The sequence below is a fragment of the Sciurus carolinensis genome, chromosome 8, assembly GCF_902686445.1.
Source record: "Sciurus carolinensis chromosome 8, mSciCar1.2, whole genome shotgun sequence".
In the NCBI taxonomy this organism is placed as follows: domain Eukaryota; kingdom Metazoa; phylum Chordata; class Mammalia; order Rodentia; family Sciuridae; genus Sciurus; species Sciurus carolinensis.
Genome location: NC_062220.1, coordinates 128,979,183 through 129,001,494, shown reverse-complemented (window position 1 = coordinate 129,001,494; position 22,312 = coordinate 128,979,183). Strand labels below are relative to the sequence as shown.

The 22,312-nt window shown below is 41.0% G+C and overlaps 1 protein-coding gene across 6 annotated transcripts in view; it reads right to left on the bottom strand.

The window, feature by feature from the left end:
• The window catches only part of Nf2 (NF2, moesin-ezrin-radixin like (MERLIN) tumor suppressor), an 83,938-nt gene that overhangs the window by 40,477 nt on the left and 21,149 nt on the right, over positions 1-22,312 (bottom strand). For all 6 annotated transcript variants that reach the window (XR_007109785.1, XR_007109784.1, XM_047560799.1 and 3 more), the window contains exons 2-6: positions 16,113-16,238; positions 13,849-13,971; positions 11,536-11,619; positions 2,124-2,192; positions 713-795 (exon numbers count right to left, since the gene is read on the bottom strand). Coding sequence is in view for 4 of the 6 variants with exons in the window: in XM_047560799.1 (XP_047416755.1) it covers positions 713-795; positions 2,124-2,192; positions 11,536-11,619; positions 13,849-13,971; positions 16,113-16,238 (485 nt within the window). In the remaining 2 variants the exon portion in view is untranslated. The remainder of the gene's footprint in view (positions 1-712; positions 796-2,123; positions 2,193-11,535; positions 11,620-13,848; positions 13,972-16,112; positions 16,239-22,312) is intronic.

The following is a 22,312-nucleotide window of genomic DNA, read 5'->3' as shown; positions in this document are numbered from 1 at the left end:
TAGGAAGCTGATTTAAAGAGATAAAAAAAAAAAAAAAATTAAAGGCTAATGCAAAGATGATCAATTTCCAAAGTGACCAGGGGAATGTTAATTTTAACATGATATGAATTTTCACCTTTAAGTTTACAAAAATTATAGATTGATAAACTAACAAGTACTGAGTATGGGCTGGGGTGGGCTGATGGACTTGTTACCAACAGGCATAGTCTTTTTGGAGGGCAATTTGGTGGTACCTGTTAAAACACAAAATGTTCACATCCTTTTTCTAGCCATTTCCTTCTCTGAGAATCTATCCTTAGACTACTCACACAATCATGTAGCGATATGAGATTGGGCACTTCAGAACTTTTTGTAAAAGTGAAAAACCTATCGGTACTCCAAATGCCACCAACAGAGGACTGGATGCAAAAGCAGTGCCTATCTATACGATACAATTCTTAAAATTGAACTAAATACCAATAAATACAATAGGTCTGTACATCCTGATGGCAGTACACATGCCCACTTTATACCAATGTACTAAAAAAAGATGCACATGAAACTGAAAACTGACATTAGTCTCAGCTCCCCATTTTTCTTTATATGCTTCAGTACTTCAGTACTGCATTTTGTTCAATACGCATGTCCTAGTTCTGCAGTTCTTTAAGAAAAAAAAAAAAAAAAAAAAAAAAGGCCATAAGGAAATGTAAACCAACAATTAAGGGGACCTTACCTGGCTCGGCCTCGGTGCTCTGCATACCAAGCTGTAATTCTCTCCTCCCACATTTCCGGAGTCATCTGGTATAGATTTATTACCTACCCAAAGAGAGAAAAATAAAAACCATACACAGGGCTAGGCGCAGTGGTACACACCCATTCTCCCAGTGACTCAGGAGACTGAGGCAGGAGGATTGAAAGTTTGTGGCCAGCCTCAGCAACTTAGTGAGGTCCTAAACAATTTAACAAGATCCTGTCTCAAAATAAAAAACAAAATGGGCTGCAGATGTAGCTCAGTGGGAAAGCTCCTCTGAGTTCAATCCCTAGTACCAAAATAAAAAAGTATTAAACTCAGAATCTATAGATCATATGATATAGGGACTGGAAATGTAGTTCATTGGTAGTATGTGCTTAGCATGTACAAGGCCCTAGGTTCCATTCCCAGAAGCAAAATAAATAAGTAAACAGTTTTTAAAAATCTACACCCAGGGGCTGGGGCTGTGGCTCAGTGGTACAGCACTTGCCTCACATGTGTGAGGCACTGGGCTTGATTCTCAGCACTGTATATAAATAAATAAAAATAAAGGTCCATCAACAACTAAAAAAAATTTTTTTTAATCTACACACAAAGTAAGTTTGGTATTGTTTGCCATTTTTATAATTATGCATCATTTTTACAAAACAGCAAAGCTATTTTTAAAAAGCTACAAGCAGGGAGAGAGTCACACGCAGTGGTGGGTGTATATACAAGCACCATTCAATTGGAGGAACAACCTGGAAACTGCAGAACGCCTCAGGTGGCCTTGGTGCATGCCAGGGTGGCAGCGGCCCACCTTTCCTGCCTGGGTTGTATACCCCAGACACCACTTCTGATAGTGCAGCAATGCTCACTAATCCTGTGCCTTTGCCTGCATGGAAGCCATCAAAGGACAGGCAAAGGCCAGAAGAGGTGAGAAGCAGACCTTTATTACCTACCAACAGATGAGTGGGGCTGTAAAATCAGAAGCGGCCAAAGGGAGGGAGGGCCTGCCTCTGTGGCTAATGAATAAGATGAACGATGCTAAAAATCACAATGCCCACCCCTACCTCAGCTCCTCTATCCACCCTTTGAGGCTGCAAACAGCTTAATTCTCTGAGCTGAACACAAACTGCTGCATGTACCTCCCTGGGAATCAATGATATGCAGTCATCACACTAAAGAAACAGGTCATGCTCATCCTGGCAACACCAAACTAACTCCACAAACCTTTGCTTTTTCATATGCTTAACAGAGATCCCACACTCTTTACTCAAGATTTATTCATTACAAACTATTTAGGAAAATGTGCTTGCCATATACTTCTAACATTTCTTGAAATCCTTTAGTTAGCTTTCTTTAAGACCATGTCTCCGTTATGTTATCCCAAATAGAAAATTTGATGTCTTACCCTTTTTGGAAGTAATTCCTCTTGGGCCAAAAACCCCCGCTTGTGCACTGAGGGGTCATAGTCACCATACTGGAAGGAGAAGAAAGGAGAGCAGGCGATTGAGATTCTAAAGACTACTGCCATTTCTGAACAGGGCTCAACTGTCTCATTCCCTTCTCCCAGCTCCCGGGAGCAATTCAATTCCGATGACAAGTCAAGATTTCAACCTTGCTAGTTTGTTATCCTTGAATGAAAATACAAAGCTGATTCTATCTATGAACAGAGTTGCAAAATCCCACAAGGCGATGGATGGGCAATGTGCTAATAAGAATGTGACATTTGTATGGAAATGTAGTCATGTTTTCTAAATCTCAAAGAAAACAGTCACTTCTAAAATGTTAGTTTTTAAATGGAAACAACAAAACACAACTGTGAAAGTTGTGATTAGCAAGGTGTGATAAGAGTCTTACCTACAAATGCTTCTAAGTGGCTGGTAATTGGAGTCACTTGCTAGGTGGGAGCTGGGAATAATGCAGACAATATTTTTAATACCTTTCGCTCAAGGCTCTGAAAACTGCTTTGGAAAAATCTGATGTTAACATTGGCATTCCTACCGTACAAAGAAATGAGTGAAAGGTTAACTGATTTGCAAAAGCTGCATAGCAAGTCACTAGTAGGGCTGGAAATGGGTTCTGCATTTTAATTTATTCCTCCAGGGACAATGACTTAGAAATTTGCTCTCTGATTTAAAAAAATAAAAAATGTTCCTTTCTTTATTAGAAATTTTAAGCCTGACCAGGAAGTCATCAAAAATGAAACGGGGGCTGGAGGTGTAGTTCATTGATCAAGTACTTGCCCTGCAGCACACATGAGATGCTGGGTTCCATTCTCAGCATCACCCTAAAAAAAAAAAACCTACAGGGAACCCAGGTTTCTCCCTACTTCTCAGAGGCCCAGAGATATAAAAAGCCTTAACTGCATGGAGGAGTATTTTTTTGGGTACCAGGGATTGAACTCAGGGGCACTCAACCACTGAGTCATATTCCTAGCCCTGTTTTGTATTTTATTTAGAGACAGGGTCTCACTGAGTTGCTTAGGACTTGCTTTTGCTGAGGCTGGTTTTGAACTCAGATCCTCCTGCCTCACCTCCCGAGCCGCTGGGATTACAGGTGTGCACCACCATGCCCCACTTGTATGGCGCTTTACCCGGATTTTAGAGGCAGCTGTAGAACAAAGGTAAGAGGTTCTGAATGCTTAAAGTTTCATCCCAGCTCTTTCACTTGGTAGCTATATGACCTTGGAAAGTCTTCTCTTCTGTAAAATGCGGATAATATTAGTGCTCATTTTACAGGACTCTTATTGGGATTAAATGAAATAATATTTGCAATATTTTAAAAACCATCTTTGAGGGCTGGGGTTGTGGCTCAGTGGTAGAGCATTTGCCTGGCATGTGAGGCACGGGGTTCGATCCTCAGCGCCACATAAATATAAACAAAATAAAGGTCCATCGACTACTAAAAAAAAAAATTAAAAATAAATAAATAAATAAGTAAAATAAAAAATAAAAAAATAAAAACCATATTTGAGGGCTGGGGTTGTGGCTCAGTGGTAGAGCGCTTGCCTCACATGTGTGAGGCACTGGGTTCGATTTTCAGCACCACATAAAAATAAACGAATAAAATAAAGGCCCATCAACAACTAAAAAACATTAAAAAAAATAATAATAATAAAAACTTTGACACATGACCAGATGTCAAAGATCTTAGATCTCTCAAAGTATGTTTTCTTATTTGTCAAACGAGAACACTTGAAGGGAGCTCTGGAGTATCGCCACTGAGGTTTTAAGTAAGGTACCCTCTTCTCCAAACCTCAGCTTCCTTATCTGTAAAGCAAGGGGTGTAAAAGTGCCTGGTGAGGGTAAAGTAAGGCAGGCCAGGAAGGCCTTTAGCACAATGCCTGGGTCCTGGTGAAAGTCAGCTCTGCATTATCACCTGTCAGTTGTCACCTGTCACTGTTTGCCTCCCCAGTTTTTAAAGGCATGGGATGTCAAAGAAAGTCCTATTAGTTGCATTTGCAAACCTCTCAACAATGCCCACCAAACTTGAATGCAAAAGTAAGCAGATATGCAAAGTTAAAGTTGTAAATTCAGGTTCTTGCAAGATTAACGATCCCCATTATTAAATTATACCAAGCTTCCAGCTACTCCACTGATCAAATATATTACATCTGAGCAATGCAGAAGTAGCAAAGACTCTGCAGAGAGAACCTCTCCACTGGACTAACTCCACTCACAACATTAAAGCCACCTTGATGTATTTGCCTGCTCTTAAATGTCTCTTTAAAACACAAAGGAAGGGGGGAAAATCCTGAAATTATAGTAGTGGTGAATATAAAAGTCATATCATTCCATAGATGTAGATAGCAGTTCCTCATCCTTTTATGTAACAGGCGCATTCTGATAATATATCTAGGGTGAATTTACTGTGAAGGTAAAAAGCTAGGATTTCAGCTCTCTGTACCTGCATGGGCCTCTGCCTAATTTCATAGTCACAATTCTGTATTCTTTATTAAAGAGAAGTCCCTAAGTTTATATAAACTTCAGGTTCACAACACCTGAATCTACCCCTGATATAAATAATTGAATTTAAATTCAAGAAGAGAGTATACCATTTAAAGGACTCTTGGAGTCAACTCTTTTTTTTTTTTTTTTTTTTTTTTAGTGAATACTAATTTACAAGATTTAATTTTATTGAATGATGTATTCTCTTTTTTTATTGTAAACAAATGGGATACATGCTGTTTCTCTGTTTGTACATGGAGTAAAGGCATACCATTTGTGTAATCATAAATTTACATAGGGTAATGCTGTTTGATTCATTCTGTTACTTTTTCCCTCCCCCCCACCCCTCCCACCCTTCTCTTCCCTCTATACAGTCCTTCCTTCCTCCATTCTTGACCCCCTCCCTAACCCTAACCCTAACACTAACCCCTCCCATCCCCCATTATGTGTCATCATCCGCTTATCAGCGAGATCATGCGTCCTTTGGTTTTTTGAGATTGGCTTATCTCACTTAGCATGATATTCTCCAATTTCATCCATTTGCCTGCAAATGCCATAATTTTATCATTCTTTATGGCTGAGTAATATTCCATTGTATATATATATATATATATATATATATATATATACCACAGTTTATCCATTCATCAATTGAAGGACATCTAGGTTGGTTCCACAATCTGGCTATTGTGAATTAAGCAGCTATGAACATTGATGTGGCTGTATCTCTGTAGTATGCTGATTTTAAGTCCTTTGGATATAGGCTAAGGAGTGGGATAGCTGGGTCAAATGGTGGTTCCATTCCAAGCTTTCTGAGGAGTCTCCACACTGCTTTCCAGAGTGGCTAGAGTCAGCTCTTTATTTATTTTTTTCCTTTTTGTGGTGCTGGAGATCAAACCCAGATCACATATGCTAGGCAAGCACTCTGCCACTGAGCTGCATCCCCAGTCCCTATAGTCTTAAGTGGGGCTTTTCCTGGATATTAAAGAATTTCCTCTGTTTCTATGTATGCAAAATCAGATTGAATGTTCTGAACAGGATTTCACAAAACATAAAGATTTGTTTACGGAATATACAGAAAAATAGATCCTTATCACACACATCACTAAATTCCAGATGGATTAAAGACTTAAACCTATAAATGAAAATCCATAAAAATATCAGAACAAAGAGAGAGCATGTGTATAATAATGGTTGGTGAAACCATTCTAAGTCACTCCAAACAACAACAAAAGACTGACAAGCGTGATATGTAAAAACAGACAAAAGGTTGATACCTGCAACAGATGGAGCTTCAATAAATCAATCAGAAAAAGATAAGCAGGCTGGGGAGATAGCTCAGTTGGTAGAGTGCTTGCCTCACAAGCACAAGGCCCTGGGTTCAATCCCCAGCACCACAAAATAAAATAAAATAAAAGATAAGCAATACAGTAGAAAAAGGTACAAGTCATCAACAGTTGCTTCACATATAAAAGAAACACAAACGGTCAGTAAATCTATGAAAAGATTATCAACCCAGATGACAATTGAGAAAGTGCAAATTTTTAAAAATATTTTTCTGCCAGTCTTGGTGGTGTGCACCTGTACTCGCAGCAACTAAGAAGGCTTGAGGCAGGAGAATCACAATTCAAGGCCAGTTTTAGCAACTTAATGAGACTCTGTCTCAAAACAAAAAAATATTAAGAGGGGCAGGGAATGTCACTCAGTCATAGAGCACCCATAGGTTCAATCCCCAGTACTACATTTAAAAAAAAATCTAGTTTTCTATCAGATTAGCAAAAATTTAAAAGATCAGCATCTATGGTTGCAAAGGATGTGAAAAAAAAACAGGTAATCTAATGTACTATTGCTGGAAGTATTCTTTCAGAGAGTAAGTTGAAATTTGAAGTTTTTCAAATTTCTATCAATATCTATTTGAAATTTTTGTAATGAAATTTATCATTTTAGGTGTACAATTCAATGTTTTTCTAGCATATTCAGAATGTTTTGTAACATTCACTAATTCCGGAACATAACCATCACCCTCAAAAAAGAAATCTCAGGGGGGCTGGGGAGATAGCTCAGTCGGTAGAGTGCTTGCCTTGCAAGCACAAGGCACTGGGTTCGATCCTCAGCACCCCCCCCCAAAAAAAAAAAAAAAAAAAAAAGAAATCTCATACCCACTAGCAGTCATTTCTAATTTCGAGCCCCTCCTGCCCCCTCACAACCACAAAATCTACTTTCTGTCTCTGTGGATTTGCCTAGTGTGGTCATTTCAATTAAATGAAGTCCTATGTCATGTGGCTTTTGTGTCAGGTTTCTTTAACTTAGTCTTAATTAAATTTTAAATGTTCTTCTCCTTCAACTTCATTGTGCCAAAAACAAAATACTAGTAATATATGCCCAAAAGAGGCAAAATACAAGGATGTTCACTGCATCTGTTTAAACAAAACAACAACAACAAAAAAATCCACAAAGAAAGATATCTTTAAATAATCCACAGTCCCTCCATTTCATGACATACTGTACAGCAGTTAAACAGAAGAAGGCAGGTCTATCTATTCTGACAGTTTTAAGTGAAAAGGATGTGATATGTCAGAGTCACGTATTTATGATTCCATTTATATGAAATGTCTAGAGCAGGCAAATCCACAGGGACAGAAAGCAGATCAGTGTTGCCAGGGTATAGGGTGGGGACAGGGGTTAGGAAAGACTGTTAATGGCCACGGGGTTTCTTCTGGGGGTGATGGAAATATTCTGGAATTAGATATTACGAATAAGATGATTGTATTTGCAGGCCATTCTTACTTTCTTTTCTATAAGATCCCTGTTCACATGCTTTATGCCCACTTTGTCTTTTTCCTATAAACTTTAAGACTTGTATTTAGGTATACATCTTTTGTCAATTCTATTAAATTCTACTTCTAAAATTTTGCCTTAAGGGGAAAAAAAAACTTTTGTACATGCACATGAGGAACAATATAGGACGATTTTCAGCAAAGCACTGTTTATAATAGGATAAAAGTGGAAACAATCTACTTCTTGCTCAGAAGGGGGATGGATAAATAAACCATGTTTATTTATGAATGGTACCAAATAGCAGTTCAAATCAATGAGCTACACCTACACATATAACACGGACACATCTCAAAATCCAGGATGAATGGGGAAAATATATCAATCTGTAAAAGGATATGCAGAGTACAGCACCACTTAATCAACTTTTACCTCCTAGCTATTTTTAAGGCCATCTCTTCTCATTCAGCCAACCACTTCCCACTTTGATTTAATCTCACTGTGTCAGTATTAGGAAATTTAGGTTCTGTCAAAAAATAAATCCTTCACAGACTCTCAGGCACCCATAGGATAAAATTAAGACCTTTTATGATCTGCTCCTCTACAGATAACTCCAGACTCAACCTATGCCAATCTCTACCTATACTCAGTGTTCTAACTGACTTGCATTTTGGCACTAATCACAGTAAAGAGTAGCAAGAAAACTAAATGTCTTCTCCCACCATTCTTTTCTTCCTTCAGAACATGGAAAGGCTATATGTAACACCAAAAGATTTGTAAATCACATACACCATTCTCTCCCAAAGTCATTTTTAATTAGGACATATTTCAAACACCAAATTGTCGATATAAAATCCAACAGGTGTTTTAAACATTGCAAGATGGTGCTGTCATGTGAAGGACCAAAGAAACTCTTCCCATACTTTTGATTACAGCATAACTCAACTCTAACCAAGAAATATGATTCTTGTTAACTGAACCATGTGATTAATATTTGTATTTATACCTTGAGCATAATTGTTTCTTTATGCTTTAGAATCAACTGTGTCTCTATCATTGAAACAGCCGAAATACTGTAATGAATACACTTGTGCATAATTACATTCCAGGTGTTAATGAGCTCAATTTGCTTTCCCCTCCATACTTCTAAAGTTTCTTTCTGTTTCCGAAAAGTTGTGAAAGAAAACAAGTTGTATACTGGAGAAACCAGTATGACTTACTGAAAAGCTTGGATTACCTGTGTTTACCTAAATGAAAGTAAAATCAGTGAAAGGCAATGCCTGATCTCCACAGACCTCCCTCTCACAAGACGGTGAGGAATGAGAGCAAAGTCCTGATTCAGGCAGCTGGGACACCAGGGTCACTAACCCAGCTCTACTTTGCTTCAAATCCTTTCCATCAAGAAATGGGCTACAGGGCTGGGGAGATACCTCAGCTGGTAGAGTGCTTACCTTGCAAGCACAAGGCCCTGGGTTCAATCCCCAACACCACCACCACCACCACCACCACCACCCCCAAAAAAAAGAAAGAAAGAAAGAAATGGGCTACAGGACTGGGGTGCAGCTAAGTGGTAGAGTGCTTGCCTAGCATGCACAATGCCTGTGATTCAATCCCAAGCACTGAAAAAACAAAAGAAAAAATAAGTGGGATATACATTCCATAAAACAGAATTAACTTCAAAGTATTGTGACTTTGGTCAAATCACCAATACTTTCTGAGCTGTAAATAACCTCATCTGCAAATCAGGCATAACACTCTCAAGCTTGGCTTCCAGAAAAGACTACATGGAGTATCTTGCAAAATATTCTTGTCATAGCACTTTGTCAAATACCACAAGCCAGGCATGGTGGCTCATGCCTATAATTCCAGCTACTCTGGAGGCTGAAGCAGGAGGATCACAAGTTTGAGGCCAGCTTGGGCAACTTACTGAGACACTATCTCAAAAAATATTAGGAAGACTTGGATTGTAGCTCAAAATGAAAAATAAAAAGAGCATCCCGGGGTTCAATCCCCAGAACCACAAATAAACAAACAAAACAACTGCAATAACAAAAAGCTTACTATGAATACATAAGATCTTATTAATATTACAATCAGAGATATCCTTTTAATATTAAGCAGCAGTCCTAGAAACTGGAAGCATGCTACAGTAAGAATTTCCCCAGTACAGATTTAAGCCATAGATTACCTTTATTTGTAAGATCCTTAAAATTTATACCGGAAAAAATAGTTAGAACATCCTCCTCCATATGAACTACATATGTTGTCTGTGAATCACTTTCATCTCCAAATTAGTAGGATCCAAATTAGTAGGGCTTTCCTACAGAGAAATCTGTTTAAGCAAACATCTGCTGGTTCCCTGAAAAGTGATGTTTTTCCCACAGGTGGCCTTTGAATTTGTGGCCTAAAATCCACACAAAGAAAATGTAGCCTTTGTAACCAAGGCAGTGTCCTTGAAAGCTTGGGTCTCCCCTACACTAGAGCAAAAGCGTGTGAAAAAGAACCATTTCGGGCCAGGCAGTGCCCAGATTTAACCAAAGTGACAATGACTACTTCATCACTGTTGGGGCGATACTGATTGAAAGGACACATTTTTCCTGTTACTAATATTCTTGATCAAAGCATAAAAGGAAGCATATGTTTTAGTTGAATCAAGGCCTGTTTTTTGTTTTCTCAATTACTCATTTTTCAGAGAAGTGGAATAGGGGAGGCACAAAATGTAATCCCAAAGCCATGAATTCTGTCCTTAGCGTTACCCAAGATTGCGTGAATGACCTTGGGCAAATCACAGAGGGCAGATATTGCTTCGGTGCCTACATCTTTGACATTCAACAAACCCCACCCCCTCAGGCCTGGTGAATGCTCAGCAAATATTCCACTAGTCATCAAATGATGAAACGGACTCTGGTGTGCCTATTGGTCAGATCATCAAGACAACGTACAACCTTCCCCCGCTCACCCACTCAAATGACAGACCAGTTACTTCCTGGCTTTGATAAGAAATTGTATCCTGTTACCCAAAAAAAGTGAGCTAAGAAGAATGTTGTATTGATTTTTCTAACACGATAGGGGTGGCTTTGCGGATACCTGTAATGAAAAAGGAAAATAACTGAAAAGATCATGCTTTACAATCACAAGTCATCAGTGTCTGAGGACATCTTATACTTCAGTGAAAGGCAGGAAGCTGGAGACCAAGAGAAAATGGTGTGTGAGTGACATGGGAAATCTGAGGGACGTGAAGCACCCTGGGCTAATGCTCTTCTTGTTGGTCTTATAAGAATAGAAGGGACAAAAACACAAGACTCAGACTGGGATCATAGATCGAAAAGCACTTGCCTACCACGTGTGAGGCACTGAGTTCACTCCTCAGCACCACATAAAAATAAATATATAAAATAAAGGTACTGTACCCATCTACAACTAAAAAATAATATTAAAACAAACAAAAAACCCACAAGACTCAGTGCTGTGTCTCCCCTACCACTCTTGGTCGGTAGCGAGTTAGTGAGAGTGAATGATTTTCAGCTAGCTGGACAGCTCCACATGCAGCGTCGTCTAGACACATTATCAGTGCGCATGCCTGTGAGAGGCAGTGGACGCAGGGCTGTCTCTAAGGGTGTGGCGGGGACCCTACACGTTAGGGCAGCTGGCTTTCAGAAGATGAGTCTGGAGGGAGAACCCGGGCCCTTCTAAACTAAAGGCCAAGTTTGGTCATAACTAGAGACCATAAATTCATTTTTCCTGGTTAATAAAAAGAGGTTGGTATGGTGAATGTAATGAACCACATGTACATAATGAAATTACACAGAAAATTATCTTTCTGAATGAATTCCTGTAGAATGAATTCTACTTCATTAGAATGATACACTTATCATTTGTATACACACACACACACACACACACACACACACACACACAGACTATACAGAAATTGGGACAGTGACGATAGATTGCCCCAAGTCCACAAATTTTGTGACATCTCACTTCCTAGGGCGAGACTTTCTGAAGTTGTGAAAATCCAAAGACACAGAAGGTAGGAGCCATCCTGTGGCACGAGTTCATGTCCAGGAAGTGTACATTTTTCTTCTTTGAACCTACCTTGGCCTGGACGGCATAAGAAGCCAGGAGCACAGAAGCCTCAGGGGGGCAGTAGATCTTTTCTTCTAAAATCTGCTTCTTCACCTGAAAGGGGCAATGAGGGAGACATGAGACTGTGCGCGAGGAAGTGAGTCGCGCAGGCTGGTCACAGCAGATGGCTTCAGGGTGTTCTAAATGAGGGCTGTCAAGGCAGTCTGTTGATGATTTTCTGACAAAGGGGACAATTTTTTTTTTTTTTTTAAACTGCTGCAGACCACTTGAGAGTTCAGTCACTGAGAAGTTATTGGTCAGATGGCCACACATAAAAACCCCTCATCTTGGACTGGGAGGTTTAGCTCAGTGGTAGAGCACTTGCCTAGCAATGCATGAGGCCCTGGGTTTGATTCCCAACACTGCCAAAAAAAAAAAAAAAAAAAAAAAAAAAAAAAACTCATCTCTTCAAGATCAAGGCTGAGGAGTAAATGTGATCTTCATGATTACAACAAAGCCTGACATCTGGGCTGCCACAGAGAGGTGCGAACTAGAGAAGTGTCAGGAAACCTCTGAGGATGCCTACAGCCTCGGTCCCTGCTGAGCACTCACAGTGCTGGAGGAAATGAAGTCTACTTTTAAGTCTTAACATAAGACAAAAGCCACCAAGGCCATGAATTATGACTGCAGAAAAAAACATCACTTTCAATGTGCTGCTCTAAGGAAAAAGGAAGCAATAAAATTTGATCGATTCAACACTTTTAAGTACACGTGAGGTCCAGGAAATATAATTCCTAAGCCATAATGTTGAATTAACATATCTCATTGCACTTAATTTCTTGGAATGGTGCAGCACACGATCCCGATACAGAGGCAAGAAAACTGCATGATGCAGGACACGCTGAAATAAACACAAAAGGAAAGCCAACTCTTTTTACAGATGTCAACAGTCACCAGATTCATAAAAGTAGTAAATTTTGCCTTGTTATAAAACACCCTAACATTTCAGTGTGAAGGAAAATCAAGCTAAAGTCATATGAGGGATAGTTACTGCTTCCAAGAGCTTACAGGAAAGCCATTTCTATAACACTAAGACATTCAGGGACCTTGAAGGTCTTTATGTGGCTTCATTCACACAAAGAAATTCTTTCCAGGTTTTAAAACTCATTTTATATTCTTACAGAGAAAATGAAACCTGAGATGTTTTGAAGTAGTGCAACTTTCAAATCCTTGGATTCTTTTCAAAGGAACAAAAAAAAAAGAAGCCACAGTACAGAAAAAATGAAAGGGCTATCTTTTGACTTGAAAATGCTAGAAAGAAATCTGCCATATACTGCATGTGTGAGTGAGTGTGTGAGTGTGTGTGTGTGTGTGTGTGTGTGTGTGTGTGTGTGTGTGTGTGTCTGCGCACGACAGAAACTTTCTGTAAAAGAAATTACTTAGGGGGTTTATTACATTTCACTTAATATTTACCAAACACAACATACTGAGGCTCAAATTAATTACAAGGTTGCTGTGACAGACTACACGTCTAGTTCTGGGAAATCATGTAATTAACACCCTCACTGCAATCTTAACATCACTGACAGTGGGCACCTTCGGCCACACAGGCAGCCCTGTTGCCAATCATTGCAACTAGCCATGAGATCAGGGAGGTGTTCTGACCAAACAATAAGCACACAGGCAAAACTGACAAGGTTTCCATCACCCTCTGACTAATTCCCCTCCCCATTCCCCTAGATGGTCAATAAACTATAATTATGCATCTCCTAATTTCTTCAATTTGCTTGAGTGATTACTTAGGGATGCCTACTGAACACTTGACGAGCTTTGCCTTTAAGGGGCTTACACTCCAGTGAGGAAGCAAAGGAGAAAGAAGACAATTATAGAACAAAAGTAGCATGAAGCAGAAAGTTGGAAGTATCACAGACACGAGACAAATCAAGCGTCACTGGCATTCGGAAGTCCTGTCTTAATGAAAGCGGATTTTAAACTACTGCTTTATGAGCTCTCTTTAGACTTTCTCTGCACTTTCAAGTTAGCTTGAAGCAAACAGGACCCATCTTCTGGGAGGTTTGAGGTTAGGCAGCTGATTCTACCCATGCTTCATCATCACACCTTTGCAATTTCATCTGACACCAATTCTCATCACTCAGGTATAGTTCTATTTTGAAGATTTTTGTTCCATTTACAGACCCAAAGGGACTATCTACAGGCAGAACATTTTTGCAATGTGGAAGCATTTGTGGTTGACTCTGAGAGGTTCATGCAGGATGCTTCTGCAACCACAGTGAGGGCGGGGGTATTCTCTCAGAATTTGGGGGGTAGCATGGGCTAGTGTACCTGCAAGAAAAATAAGTGTTGTGTGATCTCCTGAACCAGCTCTTCCTCAGCATTCTCAGGATAAAATTTGGCCAGGAAGTGAAAGGTGACCGGTTCCTCCTTTGAAACATCATGATCCAGCACCTGCAGAATTGCAAAGCAGAAGACACATGCTGAGTCGGCCCCTCTTCTTCCTGTGCTACCATCAAAGAACTTTCTACAGGAAGGGTATACAATTTTTTCCCTGTAAATTTCTTCACATTTCCCACAAGTGGTGATTCTACAGTGGGAAGCAGTCACAGAGCCATCCACACGAGGTAATATCTACCTCACACAGGGTTTCTGAGCCAAATCAATCAATACCCCAAGGGGTGAGTGAAGCTAAAATGAAGGTTCGAATGTTCTCAAGACCACAGAAAAAACTAGAAATGTAAAATCCAAAGGTCTTGGCCACTATCCTTTAGAGGAGACTGAAATGTTTTTACATTTTTCCGAAGTAGTGAAATGTTCCTTTACTTTTTCCTTGTCGCCCACCTACATAACATAGGTTGGAATACACCTTAGAGATGCTGAACTGGATTTTTGCAACATCATTTAAATGTTAACTGAGCAACAAAAGTGAAACGTGTCCATCATAGCAACCCTGTGTTTCTAGGACCCTCCAGAGATGCCCCACAAAATGCTTGCAGTGCAGTCAGTAAACCACTGCCTTTAATCTTCTAACAATTCCATCCACCCCCTGAAAAGCTTGAACCATCTGCTCTCCAGAGTGAATTTCATTTCAGGACATAAACATGCCATGTGACAGGCTACCAGGCTCCATTAACATGTGTCATAATTTATTTCCTTTGAGCAGCAGGTTCCATGGCTCCTGATGCCCTCAATCTAATATCCATTTGGCCAACACTCAGGTATGATTTAAAATTCACTTTGCTGAGAACCATAAAAACATATGGAAAGTTTTGCTGTCTCCGACACATAATTCTCCATACTCCTGCCCAAATTACAAGGGACGGTGGCCAGTAACTCAAAATCAACCTGATCTAGGACACCCTCGCTGACACTGGCACGTCACAGAACTCAGAGGTTCATGATCATTGGGAATAACCATTTGAAATTTACAACCAGAAGGGATTTCAAAGTGAAGACTGAGATTACCCTGTACATATATAAACACAATTTGAACACCTCGGCTTAGAGTCACCCTGGTAAAAGACAGGAGGCTTTCATCGTTTATCGTAACATACAATAGGTGATAACCTCAGGCAGGCAATTGCAGGGAGTACCAGTTAGGGTAACAGTTAGACACTGAGCCAGGTGCAGTGGTGCATGCTTGTAATCCCAGCGGCTCAAGAGGCTGAGGCAGGAGGATCTCAAGTTCAAAGCCAGTCTCAGCAAGTGAGGCACTAAGCAACTCAGTGAGACCCTGTCTCTAAATAAAATACAAAATAGGGCTGGGGATGTGGTTCAGTGTTCGAGTGCCCCTGAGTTCAATCCCCTGCACTAAAAAATAATAAAATAAAATAAAATAAAAAAATAAGGATTAGACACTCACTTACTTAGAGATTCAGGGGTCTTTTCAGGAGTGATAGACAAAAGCGGATGGTCCTAGTCCCCAACTGTCTTCATGGTTAGGTGGGCAGGTAAATATATAAGTGTGTCTTTGTGTGAACATGCAGAGGGCAGCTCCCCTAGGCTTGAAATACCCATTTTCAAGTCATTTTAAAATTGCTAGGAGCCCAGACTTCACATGCCCCAGAGAATCCAAAGAACAAATGGGCATTGTTCCTTTGCCACAGGCATAGGCACGTCCTTTATTCCTTGGATCACATTAATGATTAATTCAAGTTGGGCCATGGTGTTCTCAAAAAGACTTAAAAATTCCCTTAAGAACATGAGCCCCAAGAGAATCTCTCAAAGACATAAATTGGTTTTTTTAAGTACAAGATAGTAGTCATTTTTATTCATAAAGCCTGCCTAGTGGCTCAATAAACTGAAGGGCATTTGCTGGAAGCAATCGGGTTGGGACAACAAGCAAAGAAGCCAGGACTGGCAAGGTTGAATCCCAGTGAATTCTGCTTGCCTAGGAGAGCTGGGGGTCGGGGTGACTGGATGACAGCACTTCTGGGACCTGCTCTCTGCACGACTCAATTCAGGAACTTGCCCCCTTTTCTACCATGTAGCTGTGAAGTCCTGATGATGAGCGAATAAGCTAAGCGCTTGCTCAGGTAAAAACTGGGAAGCACACATCTGCCCCACTGATTTTGTGGAGGTCCAAGCCCAACCTTCTTGTCCATTTTGAGCCAGGCCACGGTGTCCTTGATTGTGTACTGTAGTCCAAAAAACCAGGTTTCCCGAAGCCCCAGAGTCCGGCACACCAAATCAAACAGGTCCTTTCCTTTCCATTTCACCTGCAATATAACAAACCAACAAGGAAGGACGTTGTGAGCAAAAATCATAACCCGCTCGTCAGCAAAACGGTTCTCTGCACTCTCTACTGAAACTAAGATGGCTGATGAGCATTGAATTCCTAAATAATTTTAAAGCTTCCCACACAAAACCATGAGTGGGAAAATACCAATTAGAGCTTAATGGCTTAATCACTGCAGAGCATACACAATATCTCCCTTGGACAGTTCCTTACAGATCTTAATATCCCCAAAGCTGCTAATTTAGGAAACCTGGTAAATAAGCATCCTCATTTAGGAGAGTCGAGCCTCTGGAGTTAAACCAGGGAGATGGCCAGCTTCTGAGACATCAATTCCCTTGAGGTTTTGTTGTTGATTCTACCCTTTGATAAAAGACTAGTGTTCTGAGTGTATATGTGTTTGTTTAACTTAAAGATTGGCTTTACTAGAAGTTTCCTAAATATAGAAGAGCAAGATGCAACCAAAATCATAAATCCTGGGGCGGGGGGGCGGGAAACGTGAGACCAGGCAGTCCAATCACAGGTCTCTCCTATCATGGATGCTCAACTGGGCCAAAGGCAAAGTCACTTGTCCATAGTCACAAAGAGCAATTTCAAACTCTTGGTATCTAAGCCCAGGTGACAAACAGACATTCAAATACTGTAACATGTATACCTTAGAGCCTCATTTTCAAAAGGACCTGAAGCAACAGCTGTTAAACCCTTTTCTCAGCTATTCAATTGTAGCTGGAAAAGCAAATTCAATCTTAACAGGGGAAAATAATGTCTAGCAGCTTAGCGAATGTTGCCACCTAGTGGCTTTCCAGTTAAATCTCCCAGGATGTTCCCATACTACCCCTCAGCTACCACTTGCCAGATTCCTGCCCCAGTCAACTCCAAGTTTCAGGTGGACACTGAGAAACACACTCAGTTGCAGGTATGATCACCTAAGGCACATCACAGAAACAGCAGTCAGAGAGCAACCCCGAGATTCAAATGCAAGGTCACCAAACATGCAAAGAATGAGACCACTTGATTGCAAAAGCCTCTGTCCTTCTACCCTCATTAGAAATCTCCACCCAGAGTCCTGGAATACTGAAGATGCATAATGAAAAAGGAAGGGGGGGAAATGTAGGTATTAGAGACTTGTTATAAAAAAGAAAATAGCAACAAGGAAAAAATAAGTTAGAACCCTGATACCTGACCGACTTTTTGCTAAAACCTGATTCCACAGGGGAGTTTTCAAGTAGGATTTCTGTTTTTGTTTTTTGACTGTTTGTTTGTTTGTGTACCAGGGATTGAACTCAGGAGCACTCAACCACTGAGCCACACCCCCAGTCCTATTTTGTATTTTATTTAGAGACAGGGTCTCACTGAGTTGCTTAGCGCCTCACCATTGCTGAGGCTGGCTTTGAACTCATGATCCTCCTGCTTCAGCCTCCCAAGCCCCTCGGATTACAAGGCGTGGCCACTGTGCCTGGCAAGGATTTCTGTTTTTAATAGATGTGAATGAATGGTGTGTTCCCTGCAGGTATTCAACAGGAGAGGCCATCTCTTCTCTGTGTTGCATTCGAAGTCGGCAACCCAGATGGAAGAACAGACAAGAAGACTGCAGCAGACACGTGGTTGAGTTGCATGTGGGCTTTTGTTACTGGGGTTTTTTTCCTATCTTTCTCTAGTCTGAGAATCCCAGTATACAACAAAGATTATGAAGATTAACAAAGTCAGTCTTTAGAGATTATTTTGAATAAAATAAAATACATAAAATGACAAGTTTTATTTTTAAAAGATCACAGTCTTTCCCCATTCATAAAGCTGAATAATGGACACACTCATTGCTCCATCTGACAACTGGACAAAGAGTTTTTAATTCACAGCAGGTTTTAATTCCTACAGGCAGACTTCGCTGAAGAAATGTTATTTTGGAAAAGTGGAAGCTTCAGGATGCCGATTATCCTCTTGTCTCTATTTTAAGCCAGCACACAGTATATAAATTATAAATGCCTACCTTGCTACAAGATAATGTACCGCTAAAGAACAGGCATTAACGTGGAGAAGTTAAACACCCAAGGGCCAAGAGGATCAAGGTAATGATTCCCAACGTGCCATAATTTACAGCCATAGCCAGGACCGGGTTGGCTCGAAGGGGCTGTCCGCAAGCAGGATGTGCAATGCATCCGAAGAAAAGCTGCCAAGAGAAGAATGAGTGAATTTCCTGACTTGGGAGTTTAAATCCTCAAACACAATATTGTATTAATGCCATTTTCCTGCAATGCCTTCTACCTCTTTGTTTTTAAAATACAAAACTACCTTTGTTGAATGCAAAAAGACAATGTCTTTGCCCCTACGGAGCTTGCAATAAAGTGAGGAGGAAGGAAAGAATTCTCACAACGATTCAGAATGCCCTACTTAGGGGTTTTTTCCTACTTAAGATTTTTAACTTTGATGCAAAGAAGCTCAGACCGTCAGAGTTGGAAATGAGCCTGAGTAATTAACTACCATAGACCCAACTCCTTTTGTACAAATAAGGAAACTGAGTCACAGATTATTTGGCAGCCTGACAAAAGCAGGCCTTGGCCTTTTTTTTTGCATGGTGACTCAAAGTAGGCAAACCCCAGTCCCTCAGTCCCTTTTTCCCTATTCTGTGGTCTTCCTTTCTTCTTGCTCTCCACCTTGTTCAGAAAGTGACCAGTGTCTGAAATGACACCCATTCTTACAAGAGCCAGATCCGGCTCATGTGACTTACATCCATGACTCTCATTTATTCTTACAGCTAGTACTGTAGAGCACACACCCTGTGCGCCCGCACTGTTGGACTTTGGGGCTACAAAATGATGGAAGCAGGATGCCTACGAGAGAAACAGGTGAGAACTCAGGTCAGAGAAAGAAAGAATTCAAAAGGGAGGGAAGGAAAAACATCTCTTAAAAAATCAGGATTGCTACAGGCAACTGCAAGTCATTTGCTGGAGCTGAAACCAACAGCCAGGCTCAGAAGGGGGCATGGTGGGACCGGTGCTCAAGGCCCAACCAGGTGGCTTGACTTCAACCAAAAGCCATGGAGGCTTTGAGGTCTTGGGCAGAGGACTGAAAGGGTCAGCTCTGCATTCTGATGTGCTCTGGCAACAGGGTGGAGAATTAGTTGGAGGGAGGACCCTAAATCAAGAGGGACAGAGCATAGGCCATTCCTGCAATGGGAAAATGGTGGGAGGAAGAGAAGAGCCTGAGAATGGGAATCGAGCAGTCACAGAACTGGTGTCTGAATGGGGACCAAAGGAGAGAGAATCAAGAGGGACACCTGCATTTCTAGCTTGAGCACCAGATGGTTCCACTAAAGGAGAGATGGAATACAGGAGAAGCAGCAAATTTGGGGAAAACAGATGAGCAATTAAGTTTTAGACAAGATAAATTAAGCTGCCTGAAGAAACCAGGAAGAGATGCCTTAAATAAACTTGATTTAAAGCCCTCCATTTATAAAATAACATGTTCAAGGCTGAGGTGGGAAGATTGCTTGAGGTCAAGGTCAGCCTTGGAAACACAGTAAGACCCTGTCCCCAAAAAAATAAAATAGAAAGTTCTGTCTTTAAGCAATTAAGTTTTCTGGGAGTCTGGAGTTGTAACTCATGGCAGCATACACGAGGCCCTGGATTTAACCCCTACCAAGGACAAGGAGAAGAAGGAAAATTTGTTTTCTGTTTGGCTAAATCTAACCTCAACATGGTATTACCTATCCAAAGTACTTTCTGGTTTTTGTTTTGGTTTGGTTTTGGTACCAGGGATTGAACCCAGGGGTGCTTAACCACTGAGCCACATCCCCAGCCCTTTTTATTTTGAGACAGGGTCTCATTAAGTTACCTAGGGTCTTGCTTAATTGCTGAGGCTGGCTTTGAACTTAAAATCCTCCTGCCTCAGCCTCCCAAATGACTGGGATTATAGGCAAGCACCACCATTCCAAGCTGATGTTGTACTTTTCAATACATCCTTCCCCAGATGTATGAGGCTTGCATGAGGCTTGCTCGGTCTTCCTCATTGGAGTTTCTGGTTGTTGGTCATAGATACTTTCGGTTTTCAGGATCCTGGGGAAGGGAGGTATTTGGTTGTGAATGGGGCTTCCTTGATGTGGGCTGACTTGCCAGAACATGACAAGCTTGTCTTTACTTTTTTTTTTTTTTAATTTGTATTAATTAATTAAGTTATTTATTTATTTATATTTTTTCATACTGGGGATTGACTCCAGAGGAGCTTTACCACTGAGTCACATCCCCAACCTTTTTAATTTTATTTTTTAGACAAGTTCTCACTAAATCGCTGCAGCTGGCCTCAAACTTGCAATCCTGCCAGGCACAGTGTCCTGTAATCCCAGCAGCTTGGGAAGCTAAGACAGGAGGATGGTGAGTTCAAAGCCAGTCTCAGCAATTAGAGAGGGCCTAAGCAACTCAGCAAGACCCTGTCTCTAAATAAAATATTTTTAAAAGGGCTGGGGATGTGGCTTAGTAGTTAAGCACCCCTGGATTCAACCCTTAGGACCAAAAACCAAAACAAAACTTGCAATCCTCCTGCCTCTGCCTCCAGAGTCACTGGGATTACAGGCATGTGCCACTACTCCAGGCTTGTCTTCAGTTTTATCCCTGGTCCCCTGCATTGTGCTGACGCTGTGAAGTGGCTCACTGTCATCTGAAGGTCTCCCCAGATTGTAGGCACCTCTGACTAGGAGCAGCATTCACCACCTTCCTATTCCCCACAGTGCCCAAGTGAATATGTGCGTACAAGACACAGCAAGGAGCGACTGTCCAACAGAACCAAGCTACTTCAATACCCAAGGCTCGGAGCTTGCAGCACAATTAGCCCCACACACCCACTCCTTCCACAATAATTAGTGAACACCCATTGTGTCTAAAACCATGCAAGGTGCAGGGGAGAAAGAGGAAACGAGAGAAGAGTCCCTACTCTCACAGGTCTAGAATACGGCCAACCAGAAACATGATCGATCACCCTCCTGAACCCACACAAAATCAACTCCAGGTGTTTTTCAGCACTACACTTGTGCTGTGAACAGAGAAACCAAGGGCGGTAGGGACCCCATAAAAATGACCCCATAATCTGAGAGGGTAAGGAAATATCATCTAAACTGACTTATAGTGAGAAAGAGAAGCCAAGGGAAGACTGGGTTTGGAAGAGGAGAAGCCAGCAGGGAAGTGTGTCCCAGGTAAAGGGAATAGTATATACAAATGTCTGAAGGGGGGGAAAAAAAAGGTTTAGATTATTCTTATAGGAAATAACAGTACTATAGTTTTTTTGGGGGGGCGGGGGGCATACCACAGATTGAACTCAGGGGCGCTTGACCACTGAGCCACCTCCCCAGCCATATGTGGTATTTTATTTAGAGACAGGGTCTCACTGAGTAGCTTAGTGTCTCACTTTTGCTGAGGCTGGCTTTGAACTTGAGATCCTCCTGTCTCAGCCTCCCGAGCCGCTGGGATTATAGGCGTGCGCCACGAAGACTGGCACTACAGCTTTGTGATGAGAATTCTACCATGTTCCTAAAACCACCATTTCAATCCAATACTTTTGTGAATTGTCCAACTCCACCTCTTACACCTGAACCACTATTTTCTATTTTCTCCAGTTTCCCAAGGATGGAACATAACTAGTATCGTTCTAAATACACAAGAGAAAAGTTGAATCGTTACTAAGATGGATACCTCAGGACATTAGGACTTAATTCTTTTCAGGAACCGCCTTAAAAGTCATAGATAAGTTGGTTATCTACCATTGGTATGAATCTCAACACTGTCACTGTATGACCTTGGGCAAGTTATTGAATTTCCTTGCGCTTTGCAACAAGGATAATAAACAGAACCTGTCTTAGCAGATTGATCTAAGGATTAAGTGCATTAATACATTTCAAAGGATCAAGACAGTGCTCGACCTGAAGTAAATAAACACTCAATAAGGGGCAGTTGCTTCTAATTCTCCCCCTGCCTCCTCTACTTGGATTCTCAAGTGGTATTGTTTAAAGGCTCCCAGCCCCGATCTACACCAGGGATGATGGATGACAGATCGAAAAGGGCATCATCAATT